The following is a 20,829-nucleotide window of genomic DNA, read 5'->3' as shown; positions in this document are numbered from 1 at the left end:
GAGAAGGGAGGGCAGAAGAGAGAAAACAGAAGCGGGAAATTCGACGGAGGAGGAGAGGCCCACACGGGCGGGGAGCAATGCGGGGAAGGGAGAAGTGGGAGGCAAGAAGAGGAGAGCAGTCAGTGGCGGCAGAAGGAAGGGGAAGAACCAGAGAGAAGAAAAGACGTTAAGGAAAAGCAGAGCAATGCAAAGTCGGGACCCCGAATAGTGCAGCATTCCGTGGGCACACGCCGGGAGGATGGAAAGTATAAGCGCGACGCGCTCGGCCCCTCGTCGGGCGTCCTGGTGCTGTCGCTCAGGTGCTGGTCCCCAGCTCCAAGCCCGCCTCGTAGTCGGCGCTGCGGGTGAGATCGCCTGCAAGCACTCAGTTTACTGGCGGCTCCCTACCAGCCGCTCACTTTCCTCGGGGCGCCTAGAGCTCCCCGCCAGGCATTGCCCTGGGAGCGAACGCTGAGCCCCTGGGCCCCAGCCCCGACTCAGCGCAGCGGTTTCCCTCTCGGCTTGCGCCCGGGAGATCCCCCTGCGTCGTGGCGTCCGACTGCGTTGCCAGGGCTGAGCGGTGAGCCGTCCCGGGTCCCGCGCTTTGACCGCGGACCAGCCTCAGGGTCCAGCCGCGGAAGCAGGTGGCGCTCCTGGGGCCAGCCTGGAGACCCCAGAGTCCGGCGGCAGGACCCCCGGCGCCACCCGGGCACCTGGCAGCAGTTCTCGCCTGCCCTTCAGCCGCCTCTGCATGGAGAAAGAGAATGAAAGAAAACAATTCTAGACAGAGGGGAGGGGAGGCCAGTTTGCAAATACTTCGGGAATGAAGTTCCTCAAAGACGCGTTGCGGGCCTTGTCTAATGCTAGGCTGTGACTTGACCTGTTAACATCTATTTTCTCACGCCTGTAATCCCAGCACTTTGGGAGACAGAAGCGGGTGAATCACGAGGTCAGGAGTTCAAGACCAGCCTCGCCAAGATGGTGAAACCTGGTCTCTACTAAAAAATACAAAAGTTAGCCGGGCGCGGTGGCAGGCGCCTGTAATCCCAGCTACTCGGGAGACTGAGGCAGGAGAATCGCTTGAACCTGGGGGGCAGAGGTTGCAATGAGGCGAGATCACGCCACTGCACTCCAGCCTGGGCGACAGAGTGAGACTCGGTCTCAAAAAAAGAAAATATCTATTTTCTCTAACAGCCTAATGATTAGTCCTCTGGGCGTGTCCCTCCCTCCGAGTTTAATCACCGGCCCAGGCGCCCACATTTACTTGCTTCCGCGGCCACCAGGGCCCCCTGGGCAAGCAGCTCCGCGGAGAGCCCGCAGGCACTCGCGGACGCTTCTAGGCTGGGGGCGGGGAGGAAATGTCACCGGCCCCAAACTCGGTCCTAGGGAAGGCCATCCGCGTCTATACTTCTCAGTGTCCCTGTCGTGCGTTTTCCTTCCAACCCCGTGCACACTCATTCCAACATAAAGTCGTGGAAACGGGCGTACACTGGGCTGTTCCCGCCGAACACCGGGCGCGAGTCAGGCTGCCGGAGGCTTCCCGGGCGCGGAGGCTCGGCGGGGTCCCCTTTACGCAGCAATTCCAATGAACAACTAAAGTCCGTACAGATTTTGATTGGAACAGACCCTAAGACTAGGAGCCTGGAAAGAAAAAGGCAAATCACTCAATAAACACCTGTCTTCGTGACTCTCTAACCCGGTCGTATCGCGAGGGATCCGGAGATTGAAAGCCCCTCTGCCGGAAGACTCGGACGCTGGGAGAAGCCCGAATGGGACAGGCTGCCCCAGTGCCCGCCGGCTCCCTAGAATCGTGCAGCTTTGGCCCTTTCCGACGAGGAAAAAATGTTTTCATAAACAGTGTTTTTAAAAACACCGCACACTTTTAAAAAGTCAGAATCTCGCTCTTGTCGCCCAGGCTGGAGTGCAGTGACGCGATCCCGGCTTACTGCAGCCGCGAAATCCTGGGCTGAAGATTTCCTCCTGCCTAAACCTCTCCAGTAGCTGGGAGTACAGGTTTCCTCTTGCCCCAGCCTTTCCAGTAGCTGGGACTGCAGGCGTGCACCACCGTGCCTGACTGTTTTTAATTTTTCTTTTGTAGAGACAGGGTCTCCCTATATTGACCAGGCTGGTCTCGAACCTCTGGCCTCAAGCTATCCTCTCACCTCGGCCTCCCAAATGTTGGGATTACAGGCGTGAGCCACCGCGCCCGGCGATAACTCACATTTTTATTAGTTTTTCTTTTCTTATCTTTTTATTTTCCTTGTCAGTTTCTTATTAGGGTAACGGACGGGGTCAGGGTCATTTATAATTTGGGATCTTGGAGCAGTCAAGTTTGCAACTTCAGCGCAAAAGTCTTACGCTCCGAGAGCGCAGGCTCAGCGCGGGCTGCGAGGCTGCGAGTGGAGGGCTTGGGAAGCCGCGATCTTCGGGTAACCGTCAACGCGGGGAAGGAGAAAGGCACGGTGGGTCCTCGGGGGCACTGGCTCTGTGGCCCGAAGTCCCGGGAGCCCAGTGAGGAGTAGACGTCTTTCGAGTAAGAGACCTGAACATGCCCTCCCGCTGGGTTGCGGACATTGGGAGCCGGGCCGGCGGGTGGCAGGACAGGCACTAAGGTGCGCCTGGGGGACACTGCCCCGGGGAGCTACCGGCCTGGGCCTTGGCCGCGGGCTGGGGCGGCGCGCGCTCCCCGCACCGCGCGCACACTCCGGCACACACACCTGGAGCGCATCCCGGGGAGGGGGGGAGGGGGAGGAGAGCCAAAGCGAGCGTCTTAAAATAGAGTCAGGCAGAGGAGCGCGAGACACCAGAGCGGGAGGCAGCGAGTGAGAGCCGCCGGGCACTAGGCGCGCAGGTCGGCGCCAGAGTGGCACGGGCGGGCGGGGGCGGGGTGGGCGCGGACGCCCCTCAGCACACACTCCGCACCCGGCCCTGCAGGAAGCTCGCGCTGATTGACAGCTGCGTTGTCCCAAAAAGGCTCAGCGAAGATGCTGATCTGCGGGTGGGTCTAGACGCGCGGCAGGCGCGCCCGCTACCCGCTCTCCTCCGCGCGCCACCCGAGCCCCGCCGCCTCCCCAGCTGCCGGGAGCGGGGCCCAGGCCCCGCAGTCGCGCCAGCCCCGCGGCCCCGGCCGGCCGGGCACTCGCAGCCGCGCTCGGGCCGGCGGTCGCTCGCCCCGGCTCACCATGCACTGCCACGCCGAGCTGAGGCTGAGCTCGCCGGGCCAGCTCAAAGCAGCCAGGCGGCGCTACAAGACTTTCATGATCGACGAGATCCTCTCCAAGGAGACCTGCGATTACTTTGAGAAACTTTCCCTCTACTCCGTGTGCCCGTCGCTGGTCGTGCGACCCAAGCCGCTGCATTCCTGTACGGGTAAGACGCTCTGGTAGGGGATAAGTGGGGTTCGGTAGCTTTCACGTCCCTGTCGGTCGCCTGTGCTTTGCGACCCGAGGGCGAGAGGAAGGGTTAAGTTAAGGGATTCTTTTCCTGCGCCTCAGCAAGCGGTGGGCATTGCAAAGGCATCTGCGACGCGGCCGGGAAGGGCCACGCAAGGTGTGGATCGCACGAGTGGAAATAAAATAAAGGCGGCAGGGCCTTAGGAGTGGGCTGCTCGCGCAACGCCTGATTGCCCTGCTCGGAGGAGAATGCTTCCTCATTCCCTGCTGAAAGTTCAAACACTTGACCAGGTTCAGCGCCTAAATCATTGTTTCAGGAAGTGGTGGTGTGAATTTCAAACTTGAGCTTGGCGGCCTTGCATCTCACCTTGAGTTAACTTGTCCAGCCTCCTACTGTCTCCACTGTGAATTTTACGAGTAAACCAGTATCCTGAGGTTCTCAACAAAATCCCGAGTTCACTGAGCTTTGCTTAAAATGATCGCCCTCTGCGAAAGTAGTTTTGAAATACATTGTCTTTGTGGCACAAGCCGAAAAGGTCACCCTCGTTTGTCTTAAGTCAAGCCGAAAAGGTCACCCTCGTTTGTCTTAAGTGACCAAAACCAACAATGATAACAATGAAAACATTACTCACACCTGGTTTTCTCTCTTCACAGGAGCCAAGAGCAATAGTAAAGATAAAGATAACTTAATACATGTATTGAAAACGTAGTAGAGTTTCTATCGAAAATAAATCCAAGGTACTTTTAAAATTTTGAATGCATTAAGAGAAGATCTAAGTTTCAAAGTATCTCGGCATTGTTGGGATTTAGGTTATGGAACATGAGTATAATACAACGAAAAAGAAATAGGAGCACTTTTTATCAGAAAAAAGTTATTGAGTGTGCTTTCCATTAAAGGTAAGCATAAAGTACTTCCAAACCAAAAGAACCTTCGAGATTATGTTAGTTGCATGAGAGGCATGAGATAAATTAAATTACACTTACAATGAAAAAACGAAGGGCCAACAGTTCTGGAAGATATTTTTTGGAACATTCGAGTTGTTAATGCTCAATGCGTGGAATCTTGTATTTTCTCTTGGTTCCATTGATAGTCCCTATGTGACAATCAGTAAACAGACGATAAATACATACAGTGAAGTTCTTTTAAAACCAAATTGTTCCTACATGTATTTGGTTGTAAAATGTGTACTGTATTCAGTTATGCCTTTTTAAAGTTAATTTGTCTGTAAGGTAGAATTAGGCCTGATATCCCGTAACAAGCCTTGTAATACTGAATTTTTAAAACCAAGAAATATATGAAACAAGGAACAAATAAGAAATTTCAGAAACAAGATAGATCTCCTGAGAATTGATATTTTTACATTTGTGTGTAGGTGGTTGTGGACCCTTGGACACATATATACTGAATGGGGGTGATAGGTTGAATATTGTTTTGAGCACAAACCATCCTTTGCTATAATAACTCAATTCCCTTTGAGGAAGAAGAGAGGATCTGTTTCAGTCATTAACATTGCGTATGGGACATTCCCAGGACAAAACAGAACAACTTCTAAGCACCTAGGTAGAGCCTAGTGCCGGCAGAATTTTCAGTGACTTCGCGCTCTGCGTTGACTTGAAGGCAGCTTTTTCTGGCTTATAGGAGTCACAGAATTGGATCATAGAAGAAAACGTGGCAGAAGAGGAGTAATAAATAGCTGCAGAGAATAGTCATTCAGTCAGAGGTGGCTGAGTAAGTGCTGTGTTTTATTGAACCTTGTGTGGGAAATAAATCAGAGGAAAATAACATGATTCATATGTAGTTTTGTGAGTGTTATAAGTGAAATGCACGTATGTCACAGACTTAAGTATCGCTCAGTCTTGTGCTTTGCAAAGTCCGCTGATGGTTCGTGGTAGAGGGTGGTTGTTGGCAATGGTTTTCTGGCCCCATTATTCCAGTACTTTCTTCTTTCAGATTGTTAGTTGAAAATGTGTAGTGATTTTGCTCTAGCTGAGAATTAAAATATAGAAACTGGGATTTGCTGGTGGAATTAAACCCATAAAAACTGGCTACAGTAGTTCATACTTTCAGATCATAAGCCTTCAGTGGGTTTACAATTACAGTTAAAGCCTTACATGTATTAGATCATGGGAATCCCATTAGTGTCTTCTCAGGGGTTTGCAAATACCATACTTTAAAAGCATTTTTGTTTTTAACAGTTAAGGTCAGGACAAAAATCTTTGATTAGATGAATGTAATCTTTTTTCTTATTAATTGAAAAAAACAACAATAAGTTGCTGGCATCCCAAAGGACACTGTAATTTTTTTCTTTTCTTTTCTTTTTTCTTTTTTTTTTTTTTTTTTTTTGCTAGATCTAAATGTTGAGCACTGGTGGTGGAAGCAATGCATAAAAAGTTAAGTGAAAGGCATACATTGGAATTGAAGTTACTGAACTTTCTCAGCCTTTCATTTGCTGATTTAAGATTTAAATAAGTATAACAGAAGTGAATTGTGTCAGGTAAAATAATGAAAACTAAGAGAAAAAAAGTCCTCAAAATTAAAAAGTTACCAGCATGTACAATAAGTACATAAAATTGGGATGGAAAGAAAACTACAGAATTAAAAAAAAAACACTGCATAATGAAACAGTTCATGCTGTGTGGATTTAGTAACCTAAAGGCCAATTTATGATACCAAATGTCAGGCAGAATAGCATGTATTCAAGCAAACTGAGAAATGGAAATAGTTTTCATCTGAGGCAGATAATCACCTGACAGGAATTTATTGTTAGACATTCTAGCCTTGATGGAATCTTCACCTTCCAAAAATTGTTGTTTAACAGACCCTTTCTTATTATAAACACAATAATTTTAGTCCTAGAAAGCTGTCTCTAAATTTCTTTCGGTTTCCTAGTACGTCTCGTAAATCATCCTAATAGACACTGCAAAAGGGAATCCCTCCCTGTAAGCCCCACCGCAGAAAGGTTTATCATTACATTTAAACTAAAATTTAAACAGCTAAGCCCAAAAGAATGCCTCCATTTGAAAACAATTGTGTCATTCAGGCCATTGGTGAGGGGTGGAATATGCTTAGAATTAAGTTAGTATATAAAAAGTTGGTTTTATTTTTAAATCTGTAAACAGTAATCCCTCCTCAGAAGGAAGTGTAATGCCAGTGAGAAATCAGCAATGAGCTCTCAAACTTCAGAGCATCGACCGTCATTACAAAGGCCAAAAAAGAGGTGCATTTTAGAATATCATAAATACGCTTAACTTTAGGATGCTTTAGTTTTTTTTCCGGTTGTGATTAATGTGTCTTGGTGGAAAAGCTCACTTGAAGAAAGCTGGGGTCGAATAGTTTGTGGAAGCATCGGCGTGGTCGTTTTTGAAGGCTCTGCCTTTCTGTCTGATCTTTAGAATCAGGCAGTTTCTAAATTTGAGGCGTGTTGAGAGTAAATGGATAACTTGCTTCACAAAAATAAGGATTGTTACAATTACCCTAAGGGTTTTCACATGAAGATACTGATAAATGAACCTATGGTACTGATTACTTTTACTACAATTTTTATACTTAGAACCTAGAATTACTTTACATTTGCACATGCATATTTGTGGGGAGGTGAGTGTAGATACTTGGACATTTTACAACCTGCGAACAGGATGAGACTTTTAATTATTCCACTAACCTGTAATCTAATTCCTTTCCCCTTCTCTGGCAGAATGGTTCTGTTGAATCTCTCACCTCTTTCTGATCTTTGGTGGTTAGACCTACAGAGCTGGAGGGGCTCATAAAATCACAGATCAATATCCTCAAGCAGAAGGTATTTTTTTGCAAAGTGCCAGGGTCACATCAGTGCTTCGGTATAGTTTCAGTCCACTCTATGCCCCTCTCCTCCTTGTCCTAGAACTCAGAAATCAGGAAGAGTTTTCCAACTTGGTTACACACCCAGGACTAACCCGTGCAGTCACACCCAGGGGACAGTCAACCAGCCAGTTAGAAGGGACATTTGGGGAAGGGTGTTTATCTTTTAGGAGGTGGCATCGAGAACATTTTATCCTTTGGTGGATCCAAGAGAAGCAAGTGCTTTGGGGTAGTGTCCTTGGGTGCATTTTTATCACAAACATTGGGTGTCATCCCAGCAAAAAATTAAATGCGGTGCAGGCATGTATAGTGTCTCGTTTGGGAGTTAGGGAGCTGGCTGGTGCTTCATGGAGTTGGCTCCGGTGACTCTCCAAATCTCAGCTTGGTCTTTTTCAGTCAGAGACCCAAACCCGTAGGATCTTGGGAACCTGAGAGTTGGACACTGGAATGTTAATGGAGAAACATAAACCAAGGTCTGGGAAAAATGATCGTTATCAACAAGCGTTTGTATTTCTGCCAGAGGCACATAAGCTTTTATTAGCAATTACTCATAACTGCTTCTCCTGTTCCCATTGTAAGGGTAAACAAATAGAGGGATGCACGGGATCTGGGACTCATCCAGGGTCAGAATATATTTGGAACTGAGCTCTTCTGGGATCCTTAGCTGTTATGTCACTACTCTTTTGTTAGAGATGCCAAGGGGTTCCTTAGGAGTCAGTTTTTTGTTTTTTGTTTTTTCAATAGCGGGATCTCGGCTCACTGCAACCTCCGCCTCCTGGGTTCAAATGATTCTCCTGCCACAGCCTCCCGAGTAGCTGGGATTACAGGCGTCCACCACCACACCCAGCTAATTTTTGTATTTTTAGTAGAGACGGGGTTTCACCATGTTGGCCAGGCTGGTCTCGAACTCCTAATCTCGTGATCCATCTGCCTCGGCCTCCCAAAGTGCTGGGATTATAGGCATGAGCCATCGCACCTGCTGTGGAATCAGTTTTAACTCATGAATAGTTCATTAGCAGTGTCTTCTCTGGCTCTGATTTTTCTCAAAGCAAATGACAAAATGATTAGAAATTTCGTTCACGGGTTGAAATGCCCCTCCAAATGTCCACTCTTCACTATCATTTAATTCAATAATTTCATTCAACAAATATTTATATTTGCTTGGTGATGGCATTGTCATGAGTCTATTATTTTGAAACTTAATCTAACTGTTGACTAGCAGTTAGGGTGTTTAAAAAAATCCCTCTCAACTGCTTGTAGAACCATTGCTAAGCCCTTCTTTGTTTGTTTTGTTTGTTTGTTGTTGTTTTTTCCTAGTGTATGTGAGAGGCAGTTCGGAATTGGGATAGGGGAACATTTAATACTTTTGCTTACCGTGTGGAATTTTCTCTTTGAACTCTACCTACAGGGTCTTATCACCAGCAAAATTGTCAAATCAACTTTGCTACATACAACTCAAGTGAAACTCTATTATGAGGCTGATTTCCTACAGATATGTTTGTTTTTTGCTGGTTGTATTTCTGGATTCAAGACTGAATTTGTGATGGAAACATGGATAGTATAAAGTTGTTAGTTTTAGGATATCCTAGAAATCAGAGTGAAAAGATTAAATGTAACATATCCCAAATATCTATATGAAAAGGAGTAAGGATTGCAAAGGATTATTTCAATTATAAAGAGAGATTAAAAGGAAAAAAAGAAGGGAAGAAGGAAAGAAAGAGTGGGTTTCTTTGAGATTCTTGAGGCTGCACAGATTCAGCCTCATAGCACGGCGTTCCTCTGAAGGGCTGTGCAGACAAAACAAAGGTGGCTTGTGAAATTCTGTCTCTCCATAGGTACTAAATGGCTAAAGTTGATTCTACTTACACGCGTGCTGGGGCCTCTTCAAGGTTGAGATCCAGAGCTTAAGCTCTGCACAGCATTTAGGCCTTCACTCTGGAAGACTGTGTAAATGTTAAACCAGAAGGAATTTTAGGTGTTATTTGCATTTTGTTTTGAGGTCAGGTAGGAGGAGCAACAGAGATGCAAAGGTAGGTACATCACATGGGCTGAGGCCTCTTCATTTGTTTTTGTTTTATTTTTTTGAGATAGGATCTTGGTCTGTTGCCCAGGCTGGAGTGCAGTGGGGCGATCTTGGCTCACTGCAACCTCTGCCTCCTGGGTTCAAGCGATCCTCCCACCTCGGCCTCCCTAGTAGCTGGGACTACAGACGTGTGCCACCACACCTGGCTAATTTTTGTATTTTTAATAGAGACGGGGTTTCACCATGTTGCACAGGCTGGTCTTGAACTTCTGACCTCAGGTGATCTGCCCGCCTTGGCCTCCTGAAGTGCTGGGATTACAGGCGTGAGCCATTGCACCCAGCCGAGGCCTCTTAATTTGTACTGAACTTGTGAACATGCATGCTGTGGAGCCTGAGGGTCTTCCTTGCCACACGTCCTGCCCATGACTGTAGCTAGCGGACTAGAGTTGGTGGGTCTATGGCTAAGCCCACTGACAAGCTCTCAGCTGGAATATGGTTAGAGGGCTGCAAGGACTTAGGTGGGATGCATAAATTAAAGCCTCATTTTGCATCCTCTGTTGGGCGTGCAGTTCTGTTTTACACTCTAGTCTTGTGGAATTGGTGTTTCTAGTGTGGCTCTAGGGATACACTCACAGCTGGATTAGCCACCTTTTACCTGAGAAATTGCTAAAGCCCACAGGTGCTCAAGGGACGGGCAAAAGACCACTGTGCTGCAGGTGGCACTTTCTCTCGGAAGCAGCACGACAATGAGAAGAAGAGAAGGACTGAGGGCATTCGCACCAAGACTGCACGTGTGGAAAAGCACGTTGGGCCTGCCTGTCGATGCCTGCCTCCATTTCAGCTGCCTGGGAGGATGGAACAGTAGTTTTCTTTCCACAGCACAGATGACAAAATCAGAATTCGCATTAGGATTTATTAGTAACGGGATTCAGACCAGGGCTTTGTAGAAACTTGGTGGCATTAACAAATACTCCCCGGGAAGACAGGTGTTTTGTTTGTTTGTTTTTTAGCCAGAAAACCTTTGCAAACTCTCAGGATTTAATTTATTTTTATTACAGCTTAATAACAGTTAGAAGAAGAAAAGTCTTGTTAAAATAAATGCTCTAAATAAAAACACAGTTAATTTTCCATTACCGTATCTAATTACTCATCATCACCAGGGCATTTTTATATGGCAATTTAACTTCTTGAAAGTGGAAACTTGGCACACATTTAAGGAAGAAAGCCATGCACCTAGATAGATATCAGAAGACGGTCTAATTATATTTGGGCTCGAGTTGAATCCTACATATGATTGTTCTGAAGAAGAGAGAAGAGAGGGCCTCTGTCCGTAGTCACTAAGGAGAGACTCTGGTTTCTTGAGTGCCAGTTGAAATTGAATACAGAGGGAGAGAATTCTGAACATTGGGTGATGTTCAACTACATCTGAAAAGGGCCCCTGCCAGTCACCAGTTGAAGCTGATTTCAGGGCTACTTGAGAGGTCTGGAGGGCAGCTCTGTAAGCTTCCTCCTGGCAGAGTGCACACAGATGACACAGCCTGCTCCATGCACAAGTCAGGTTCCATGTGCAAGCAGACATGCTTGCAGGACTCCTTTATATCGCGTCTCTCCAGCTTACCAACCTGTCCTTAGGAACATATTCTTCTGGGCATTGAGGAAAGATGAGTATTTTTTGTTTTTTGTTTTTTTGTTTGTTTGTTTTTGAGACAGAGTCTCGCTCTGTTGCCCAGGCTGGAGTGTAATGGCGCAATCTCGGCTCACTGCAGGCTCCGCCTCCCGGGTTCAAGTGATTCTCCTGCCTCAGCCTGCCGAGTAGCTGGGATTACAGGCATCCGCCACCACGCCCGGCTAATTTTTGTATTTTTAGTAGAGACGGAGTTTCACCATGTTGGCCAGGCCGGTCTCAAGTTCCTGACCTTGTGATCCACCCGCCTCGGCCTCCCAAAGTGCTGGGGGCCACCGCACCAGGCCAGATGAGTATTTTCACAATGTGCATTGAATAGGATTGGCTGCTGCCTAGGTGATGTCAGAGCACTTCTGATCTTTTTTTTTTTAAAAAAAAAACAACAACAACATATGCATTTGGTAAGTGATGTGATGATTATCCTTTGGTTTTTCTTATTCAAGGATTACTTACCATGTGGAGAAATGGAGTGGTCTTAGGCCTGATGAAATTTCATGAAATGGTGGCTCTATTTCTGTCCTGGGAGGTACCTGGTACTGGCAAGTCCCTGATGCTGATAACCTGCCAGCCTCCACTGCCCACCTCTTTCTTTCCCAGGGTCCTTTTCACTCGGTGAATTAACCATCACTGAGACTCAGGATGATGGGCTTTTCCCAAAAGAGGTCACAGTCTCGTGTGGATTGAAGGAAGTGTAACTTCCATGATTAGTTTAAGCAATATCTAGGGGAGCTGACTTTGCACAGTTCCTTAATGGTAACTTACAGACAACGGAATGCTGATACTGTATCTTCTTATCTTGAGGAAATATCATGGGCAAGAAGAGTTGCTGAGACTCCTTTTTCTGAGTCTTACAATACTTATCCAAGGGGAAAACTTGAGAGAAATGCTAGAAATACTTTATACCCTAAACCATGTTCATAGACATGGCAATAATAGTAACAGTGACTTTTTAGAAATTACCTAACATGTAATAGACACTAGACTCAGTGCTTTTTGATCAGCTTCAAAATATCCCTATGAAATAGGTTTATCATCTCCTTTGGTAATGGTAGAATCCTAGAAGCTAAGTGACTTTCCTGAAGTCACAAGATATAAAGAGAGCGCTTATGAAGCAATAAGAAAAATGGGCAAAGGCTGCAATCAGGCAATTCACAGAAAGGAAGATCTCAATGGCCAGTAAACAGGAAAGGATGCTCAACCTCGCAGATAAGTGGGAACACCCGAATTAATATGAGATACCATTTCACACTCACCGGGTAGCCCAAAATGAAAGGACAAAATCGGTTGATGACAAGGAGATGGAGCAACAGGCAACCTCCACACTCCGGCGGGAGTGTTGTATGGTACGATTACTTTGGAGAGCAATTTGGCAACACCTGGCAAAGCTGCAGACGCACATACCCTAGAGCTCAGCAGTTCCACTCCTGGGTATGTGCCTGGAGAAACCAGTGTATGACGGTAAAAAGATACCTGTAAAAATGTTCACCTGTGTGTTATGTTAGTAAAAAATCAAAAACCATTTAGCTGTCCTTTCAGAAGGAAAAAGGTTAAAATAATATATGCTATATCCATGCAATGAAATTCTATGCAGCAATTAAAATAAATGAACCAGATACACTTGTATTAATATGGATACATTTTAGGACTACGATGTTGAGAAAAAAAAGTTGTAGATTGATACGTACTGTCTGATACCATTTATTTAAATGGTTGAAAAGGCACAAACTAATACTACATATTGTTTAGAGAGGCAGGGGCATGGGAGTGGGGAGTGCTAGCCACAGGTTTTTCTTTTCCTATGTAATTTATTTATTTATTAAGACAAGCCTAATGTAAATATGGCTAAGTATTATGATGTGACGAAACTTGGGTCATGGCTACATAGAAGTTATTGACATTATTCTTTGTACTTTTCCATACATCTGAAATTTTTCATAACATAAACATTGAAAAGTGATAGCACAAGAGACCACACATGTCCACAGAACTCTTAATCTTGTGGAACTTTTGATCTTTTTCTTAATAGCTTTTCTATCCTGAAACAGTAGCTTTTAAATACAGAGCTTGTTGTACATAGTCTCACAGTGGGAAACTGAGAACACTTTATAACTAAACATATGTACAACTCACACTGAAACAACCACTGTGGCTTCTGAAAGTTGCTTTTGGATCTTACTAACCTTGCCTGGCTAGTTGAGGGTATTATTTATCACCAAGATAACTGCTGTTTCTCCAGTAATGCTTTGGCATAGAATAAATAGTCCCTGAGTTGGGTACATGCTCTTGAAGGATGACTAGTGAAGTATTTGGTCCCCCAGTCGTGCAAGAGAGAGTTGTCAGGGTTTTTCTGCTTCTTCTTACTGATGTTTAAAATCATTATAAACTGCCTCTGATTGCACCTTGCTTTTATGAGTATTTGTTGATATGACAATATACTACCCTTAGGATTTCACCAGTGGTCCTTTGCTATTGACAGTTTCATTTACAGAAATTATCTAAGGACAGCTGTGATTGAACCAAATAATCTAAAAATGTTAACATGTAGCTTCTTAGCTACATGATATTGGCATATTATCTGTCCAAGTTCTCTTTATAGTCCATAATTATGATTTGATTTTAAAACTTTGTTCAATATGTGGTATTGGGGACTGTTAGAAGGGGTGAATGTTACCATGGTGATCTCACAGCGATGTCTGTTACCAGTAATCAGTGGGCATCCTATTGTTTGGAGGAGTAAACTTGGACCACGTTTTACTCCCTAATGACAACCATAGTGGCAGAAACTTTATTCAGCCCAACACCAAAGACATTTTTCTTTTCTCAGCAAAGTAGTCCCAATTTAGAAATGTTGCTTTTAGACATTTTGGCAAAAACATGGCCTTTTGGGAGCTCTATCTTTCTGTGTCCTTCCAAAGGGAAAGTATTAGTGTGGAGGAAACAGTTTGCACAATCCAGAGTTTTCCAAGGCATTTCCGCTCCTGCGACCCCTCCTGTCTGCCTAAATAAATACACAGACAAATAAAGAAATTAAAGCTCTGGAGGGGGGCCTCACCCCACCCACAGGATCTGTGGCCAGTGTGGCCAGACTTTCTTTGGTGCTAAGAACGAGGACTGTCCCCAAACTGGACGGGATGGAAAGGATGGTGGCTCTATCAGTTTCATTACCAGGGTTCAGACTTTCGCGGGTTTCGGGACAAAGTCCTTCTGCATTTTATGATACCCAGGTAGTCGCACACTCTGGCTGGGATCAATTAAACAGACTGACACTTTTGCTTGTGCCTTACTCTTTCGACCTCCTGGAACTCTCCAGTGAAACCTTATTCCTCGTAAAACGAACTAGCCAGGCTTGGGGCTGTGAATGTAGGAAACATTATCAAGGAAGATATTCCAAAGAGCTGCCGTGGGACTACATAAGTCAGAAAAAATGCGGAGGACTTCCTCCTGCAACCCAGGAGAGTCTGTTCACTGGCCCCAAATCTGACAGATCCACTTTTGAATCCTCTGTCTGGAACTACTTGGGAAAAGACAAGCAAGGATTTAGGATATTTAGGGTAAATTTTAAACGTGTTTCACTGAAAGAGAGAGAGAGGAAGGTGTTTTAATATGGTTCCAATCTAAGACCTTTCTTTTCCATGACTAAACATTTTACTGAAATAATGGGTAAGTCACCCCAGAGGAGATATTTCAGGAAGGTGTTGGTAATATTGTTATCCCTGGATATCATGGTAACTCATTAATTAACCTCAGCACGTTAGACAGCTGTGGCTATTGGAAACCTGTTTTCAATCATCAGTTTAGAGCAAGGCATGAAGGAACATTCTATTGGGGTGCTTGCCTTTTTTTCTACTGGGAGATTGGGCCTTTGCTGGTTAGAACAATCAGCGCTAAACAGCATGTTTCATTTCTTAGGGAGCTGCTAAATAGGAGTAAAAACAATCATACATGGTAACCATGTGCCCAGCACTGTGCTAGGTGCTTGTATACATAAATGTGTTCTAGTGAAATAGTTACTATTATTACCACTGCTTTTCAGGCAGGGAAAGTGAATCTCAAGGAGGTTAAGAAATGGGAATGGGGTCACATGAATAAGTGGCAGGGTTGAGATTGGAACTTGCATCAGTCTCTTTCAGTATAGACTCCAATACTGGATACAATTATATGAAAATGTGTAAATTAGAACATGTCTGTCTCTTTACATATAGGCAACATACTATGTGTGTGTGTGTATGTGTGTGTGTAGATATAAAAAATATATATGGCAAGGTCCAATTAATGCGTCAGCTCTGTTGGAACTTATTTGGAACCTGCCAACTCTTTTACACATATTTATACTAATTTAATGTGTGCCAGTTAGTCTTTCATTTCCTGTGGTGATTGGGGTTTCTGAATGATTCCAGAGGGATTCCAAGAGGCAGTGGGGTTTGGGGGGGAAGGGAGGTGATTGGGAGATTGCAGACCTGTTGCCATCTGGCTGTGTGACTCTCCACTCCTCACTGCCCTGGGGTCTGTGTCCGTGTCTGTGTAGCATTCGCTACCACTCTCTGGGTCACGGTGCTTCCATCAGCTGTCATTCTTTGAATAAAGCTTTCCTAGGGGCATCAAGGGTGGAATTCCTACTCATTCATTCATTATAACTAGAGAGAAAGTGCTGAACAACTAAAGCCAACCAAATGCCTTGAGAGTTAACACTTCAGATATTTTTCATGGAATACTCATTAGGTTCAGTGAGAAAAAATGGCCGTTGATTGGCATCACTTAAAAGAATGAGATTACTTTTTCATGTTATGTCTGGCTGAGCTGGAGTGGATTTTGGGAATCTCTATTTTTACAAACCTTTCTGTGTGATTACAATGAAAAGTCAACTCTGGGAACCACTATAATGTAGATAACAGCTTACATATGAGATTGATGTAATTTGCACCCCATGACTCAAATGCATGAAACCATTTAGTGGAGTAATCCTGCTGTTAGGGTTTTGAGTCAGACGGTCCTCGGTTTTATTGTATTTTATTGCCTGTGTGACCTTAGGTAAATTACTTAACTTCTATGACACTCAGTTTCCTCATCTGTAAAATGAAGATAATAATATTGCATAATAGGGTTAGTTGTGGAGGTTAAATGAGATAATGTATATAAAACTCCTAGTATAGTTTGTGGTAACAAAGTGCTTAGTATTTGATAGCTTATATTAAAAATAAGTATCTTACAATAGTAACCTCATCACAGAAGTACAGCCCTTTAGGGAAAGATTACCATTATTGGTGAATTAAACTTAAGAAAAATTAAAATCTTAAAAAACCCCACTTTACTCCAGGGCATTTTTCTGGGTTACGGCAACACTAGCTGCTTTTGAGACCCCTTGCAACCTGGGTGGTCTGTGAGTTGTTTGAGTTCATGTCTTCGTGAATTAGGTATGTTTCATTCCTCCCACCTTTCTGTTTTTAATATGAATTCAGAATTTTATAAATTCATAAATGAGTGGCACAAACAGGTCAATGCTACAACATCACAAGATGTGCTTTGTTACTTTATTTATTTATTTATTTTTTACAAGAGTTGCCTAGGATTAATTGCCCCTAGGAAATGTTTCATCACGCAGCTGTAAGATTCTCGAGAACTGTCCTAGAAAAGTGGCAGAATTTCTCAACACGTTTGATTTCTTTTCTTCTTTCAAGAGTAGAGTTAGGGATAGTCTTTTCTTTTGGAAAAAAATGAAACTATTCTTTTTTTCTTATTTCCGAGCACTGAGAGAGGAAACGAACTCCATTGAGACGTTCTTTTCCAATTAGGTAGCATGGAAAAAGGTAGCAATCTGGCAACTAATCACTTTCCTAGTATATTATTGGGTCTGTGATTCAGAGTGAGTTCCAAATGAAGTGCCTTTGTGACAGCTTTTAAATTACTGGTGGGGCTAGCTTCTGAATGCATTCTAAGTGGTAATGATGGATGGCTGTCTTGTGGAGGAACTGCCTGAGGAAGAGTTCCATATGGATTTTTTTGGAATTGTGTTTCTCAGCTGATCACTGGTGTCTTATGGAGTTTAGTATCTGCTGGTGAAATACTTTAACTGATGAATCCCCTCCACAGTGTGAGAAGAATTCTGTTGATGAGGAGTTCTCACCTTCTATGGTGCAAAGGCATCGCCAGCGAACAGGGCGATGCCTCTGTCCAGCCATTTATAATGATGATTCCGACAGGCAATCTCTAGTGGCCTCATCCAGGTTCTGTGGTGGGTGGCGGCCAGGTGGGATAAGACAGGTGGATGTGTCATCACCACTGAGACGGAGTGGCATGTATTTATGAAGAGTGAGAAGGCCGACTTTGTCCCCTAGGGTCCTCAGAACCATAGAGTCTGAGTTTTCTGAATTGTTGAAACGACTCAGTCAGAGACATGGATCGTTGGCATCTTGTTGAGAATATTCTGTTCAGCCTATGGATTCAGAAAAACAAAATGCATGTGTTTGTGTTCCAGTAGGAGGGGAGCTGGCAGGAATGGGGCGGGAGTGGAAAAGGAATGTTGGCCAATGGGGAAGGGAGAGTGAGGGGTAAGGAAACAAGTTAGTCCACTGAAACAGGCATCCAAATGCTTGCTCAGCATTTGTTGTCTCCAGGAGAAAAACAAATTGAAAAATGAGAATGGAAGATTTCATTTGGAAATGGCCCTGTGAGTACGTGCTTATTTGCAGAGGCGTTCCTCATAACTGACAACAGTCAATGACTTCTGATTGGGCAATGGCTTGCCCAGCCACACAGGTAGCCCAATCATCATATGTATTAATGGTGCATTCAAAAATTTCATCATCCTGGGTCACAAAAGATCATGACGATTGTATTATAATACAATAATGGTATTCATGCAGTGGCGCACAGAAAATTGTGTGTACTTGACGCACAGGCAGCGTGGAAGCAGGATTTAAAGTAGAACTCCTGTCAGAAACCTTTCTTCCAGAGGCTCCACTGCCTCATTCTGTGATGTTTCAATACGTCAGTTTCTGCTGTTGGTAAAACACACCTTACCTCCCCAGTATGTTGAGGAGCAGTGATTGATGAAGGAGGATTAATTTGCTGCTTTTTGGGAGGGACTCCGTGCAGTCTCCAGGGAATTACGTGTATTATGGTGTTTCCAGAGAAAGCTAGACCAGGGATTGGCTAAATCTGGCCCACTACGAATTGTTCTACTGCCACAAGCTAAGGATGGTTTTCACATTTGTAAATGGAGGAAAAGAAATCAAAAGCAGAACATTTTGTGACCTGTGAAAATTATGTGAAATTCAGAGATCAGTGTCCGTACATAAAAATGTTATTGGAACACAGCACATGCACCCGTCTGCGTGTTGTCTGTGGCAACTTTCATGCTGTCACAGCGGAGGGAGAGGTTGTGACAGACACAGCATGGCCCATAAAGCCTAAAATATTGACTTGCTGGCTCTTTACAAGAAAGGTTTGCCAACCCTTCAACTAGACTGTTGGAAGCAAAGCTCCTCAGCTACGAAATAAGGTTTTTACTGATCCACAAACTATGATGTCATTCCAGGGCACAAAAATACCTCCTTTGATCCAGGGTTCTGTTGTCATCCCGTGACATGAGAAAGACCCGACAGTGGGAGTTTAGTGGGGAATTTTGCAAGGACTCTCTTAAAGTGAGATCAGCCTCTGGGCTTTAAGGATAAATTTCCAGACCTTTCTAGAAGTAACACAGGATTTTCTGCACGGAGAGGGGGGTCAAAAATATTTACAGTAAAGTGATAGAATTCAATAAAGTATTTTTGGGACTTTCTCTTTGCTGCTGCAGCCCTGACCGGTTTTCCCAGGAGGAATCTGAGGATGGCCCCTGACGAGAGGCTGGGTGTGTCAGCATCACTAGCATTTTTCAGTTTGAGATTTGGGTGACAGTTTATATGCTTCTTAATTGACTTTACCTTGCTGCCCATCCCTAGAAGTAATAGTAATGGTAATAAAAGTTACACAATCACATCGCCACAGCTCTGTCCTGAAGGGCCTGCATAGCTGGATGGAACACTTAATTGGGATGGTCCATCTGCTGGGGAAGTGCATAAGACTATGTGCCTTTGGAATTTTCAACTCTTCAGGGTCAGGAGCTGCCAGACCTCTCAAGAAGGATGAAGCACGACTCTCTCTAGTTGCTCTCTTATTTACATTGAGGCTCTTGGGTCAGGGTGAGGCTTTGCATCTCCAAGGTAGCCTTTGAGCTAATGAAACCCACTGGGGAGTGAGAGATGTGAAATTAACCTGATTTGCTGCAACTTCCTGTGCACTGTCAGGCTTACCAGCCAGTAGGCTGAAGAACCCTTGAGATCTGGCCCTTACCATAAAATGGAGAGGAGTGTGCACAAGTGCAAGGTCGATTAATGTCAGAGGAGATGACTGATATTGGTAGGTAAAATTCCACTTCCAAGAAAAGTATGTGTGGTACAGGTGACACCTGATTTTCTTACTCCAAATCACAGATGATGTTGAAAAAACAATAATAATAACAACAATACACACACATAACAGAAAACACTGGTATAATACTATGTGCCAGGAACTGCTCTGAATGCCTGATATGAATTAACATTTTTTTGTTTGATTCTTACTTTTTGAGACAGAGTCTCGCTCTGTTGCCCAGTCTGGAGTGAAGTGGTATGATCTCGGCCCACTGCAGCCTCTGCTTCCTGGGTTCAAGCAATTCTTGGGCCTCAGCCTCCTGAGTAGCTGGGATTACAGATGCGTGCCACCATGCCCAGCTAATTTTTTTGTATTTTAGTAGAGATGGGGTCTTGTCATGTTGCCCAGGCTGGTCTTGAACTCCTGGCCTCAAACTCCTGGCCTCAAGCGATCCACTCGCCTCAGCCTCCCAAAGTGCTGAGATTAGAGGTGTGAGCCACTGCGCCCGGCTAACTTATTTAATTATACCACAGTCATATGAGGAGATACTATTATTATTCTCATTTGACAGGTAAAGAAACAGATAGAAGGCCAGATATGGTGGTTCATGCCTGTAATCCTAGGACTCTGAGAGGCCAAGACAGGAGGATCATTTGAGCCCAGGAATTTGAGACGAGCCTGGGCAACATGGAGAGATCTTGTCTCTACTGAAAATGAAAATTAAAAAAAATTAGCTGAGACCAGAGGATTGCTTGAGCCCAGGAATTCAAGGCTGCAGTGAGCTATGATTGCATCACTGCATTCCAGCCTAGGCAACAGAGGAAAACCCTATATTTAAAAACAACAACAACAAAAAGAGTGGAGGAACAGAAGACAAATCCGGTCCTGACCATCCTTCGGGAACTCTGTTGTCTAATGTGGCTTAGACTCAAGAATTTCTTATCTTGAAAAGTATGGTGCTGGGTACAGAGTAGATAGATCCTCAGTAATGCTTTCTAAAAATATTAAATATTAAATATTTAATTTAAATATTTTCTGATTTTCTATTATTACTGATTTGATTTTCCTTATCTAGTTCTTTCTTTGTAGGCCATATAAAACTATCCCTAGAATGATTAGGATGTCCTTTTTTTTTTTTTTTCCTGGAGCAGTAAAGTTCCTACATAGCTGAAGTTCTAGGGAATGTATTAGTGTCCATATTTGCAAAGTGATTAATGACAGGGACACAGTTCAATATTTTATCCACAACCTTAGGAACTATTCCAGAATGGCTATGATTTAAATGAATTTTATCTTACTGTTAATATTTTTTAAAATTAAATATTGAGTAAGGAAAATGTTTATAAAATATATGTATGATAAAAAGAATAGTAATACAATGAACACTAGTGTCTACCCACCACCCAGTTAAGAAAAAGATTTCAGCTAGGCAGGGTGGCTCATGCCTATAATTTCGACACTTTGGGAGGCTGAGGCAGGAGGATTGCTTGTGGCCAGGATTGAGACCAGACTGGGCAACATAGTG

The 20,829-nt window shown here is 44.3% G+C and overlaps 1 protein-coding gene across 1 annotated transcript in view; it reads left to right on the top strand.

The window, feature by feature from the left end:
• The first annotated feature begins 2,973 nt into the window (after positions 1-2,973).
• The window catches only part of BARX2 (BARX homeobox 2), a 76,834-nt gene continuing 58,978 nt past the window's right edge, over positions 2,974-20,829 (top strand). The window contains exon 1 of the mRNA XM_030829333.1: positions 2,974-3,348. Within this exon, the coding sequence (XP_030685193.1) occupies positions 3,162-3,348 (187 nt within the window). The 5' untranslated portion in view covers positions 2,974-3,161. The remainder of the gene's footprint in view (positions 3,349-20,829) is intronic.

Source organism: Nomascus leucogenys, chromosome 15 (assembly GCF_006542625.1).
Source record: "Nomascus leucogenys isolate Asia chromosome 15, Asia_NLE_v1, whole genome shotgun sequence".
In the NCBI taxonomy this organism is placed as follows: domain Eukaryota; kingdom Metazoa; phylum Chordata; class Mammalia; order Primates; family Hylobatidae; genus Nomascus; species Nomascus leucogenys.
This window is presented reverse-complemented; position numbering and strand designations above follow the sequence as displayed.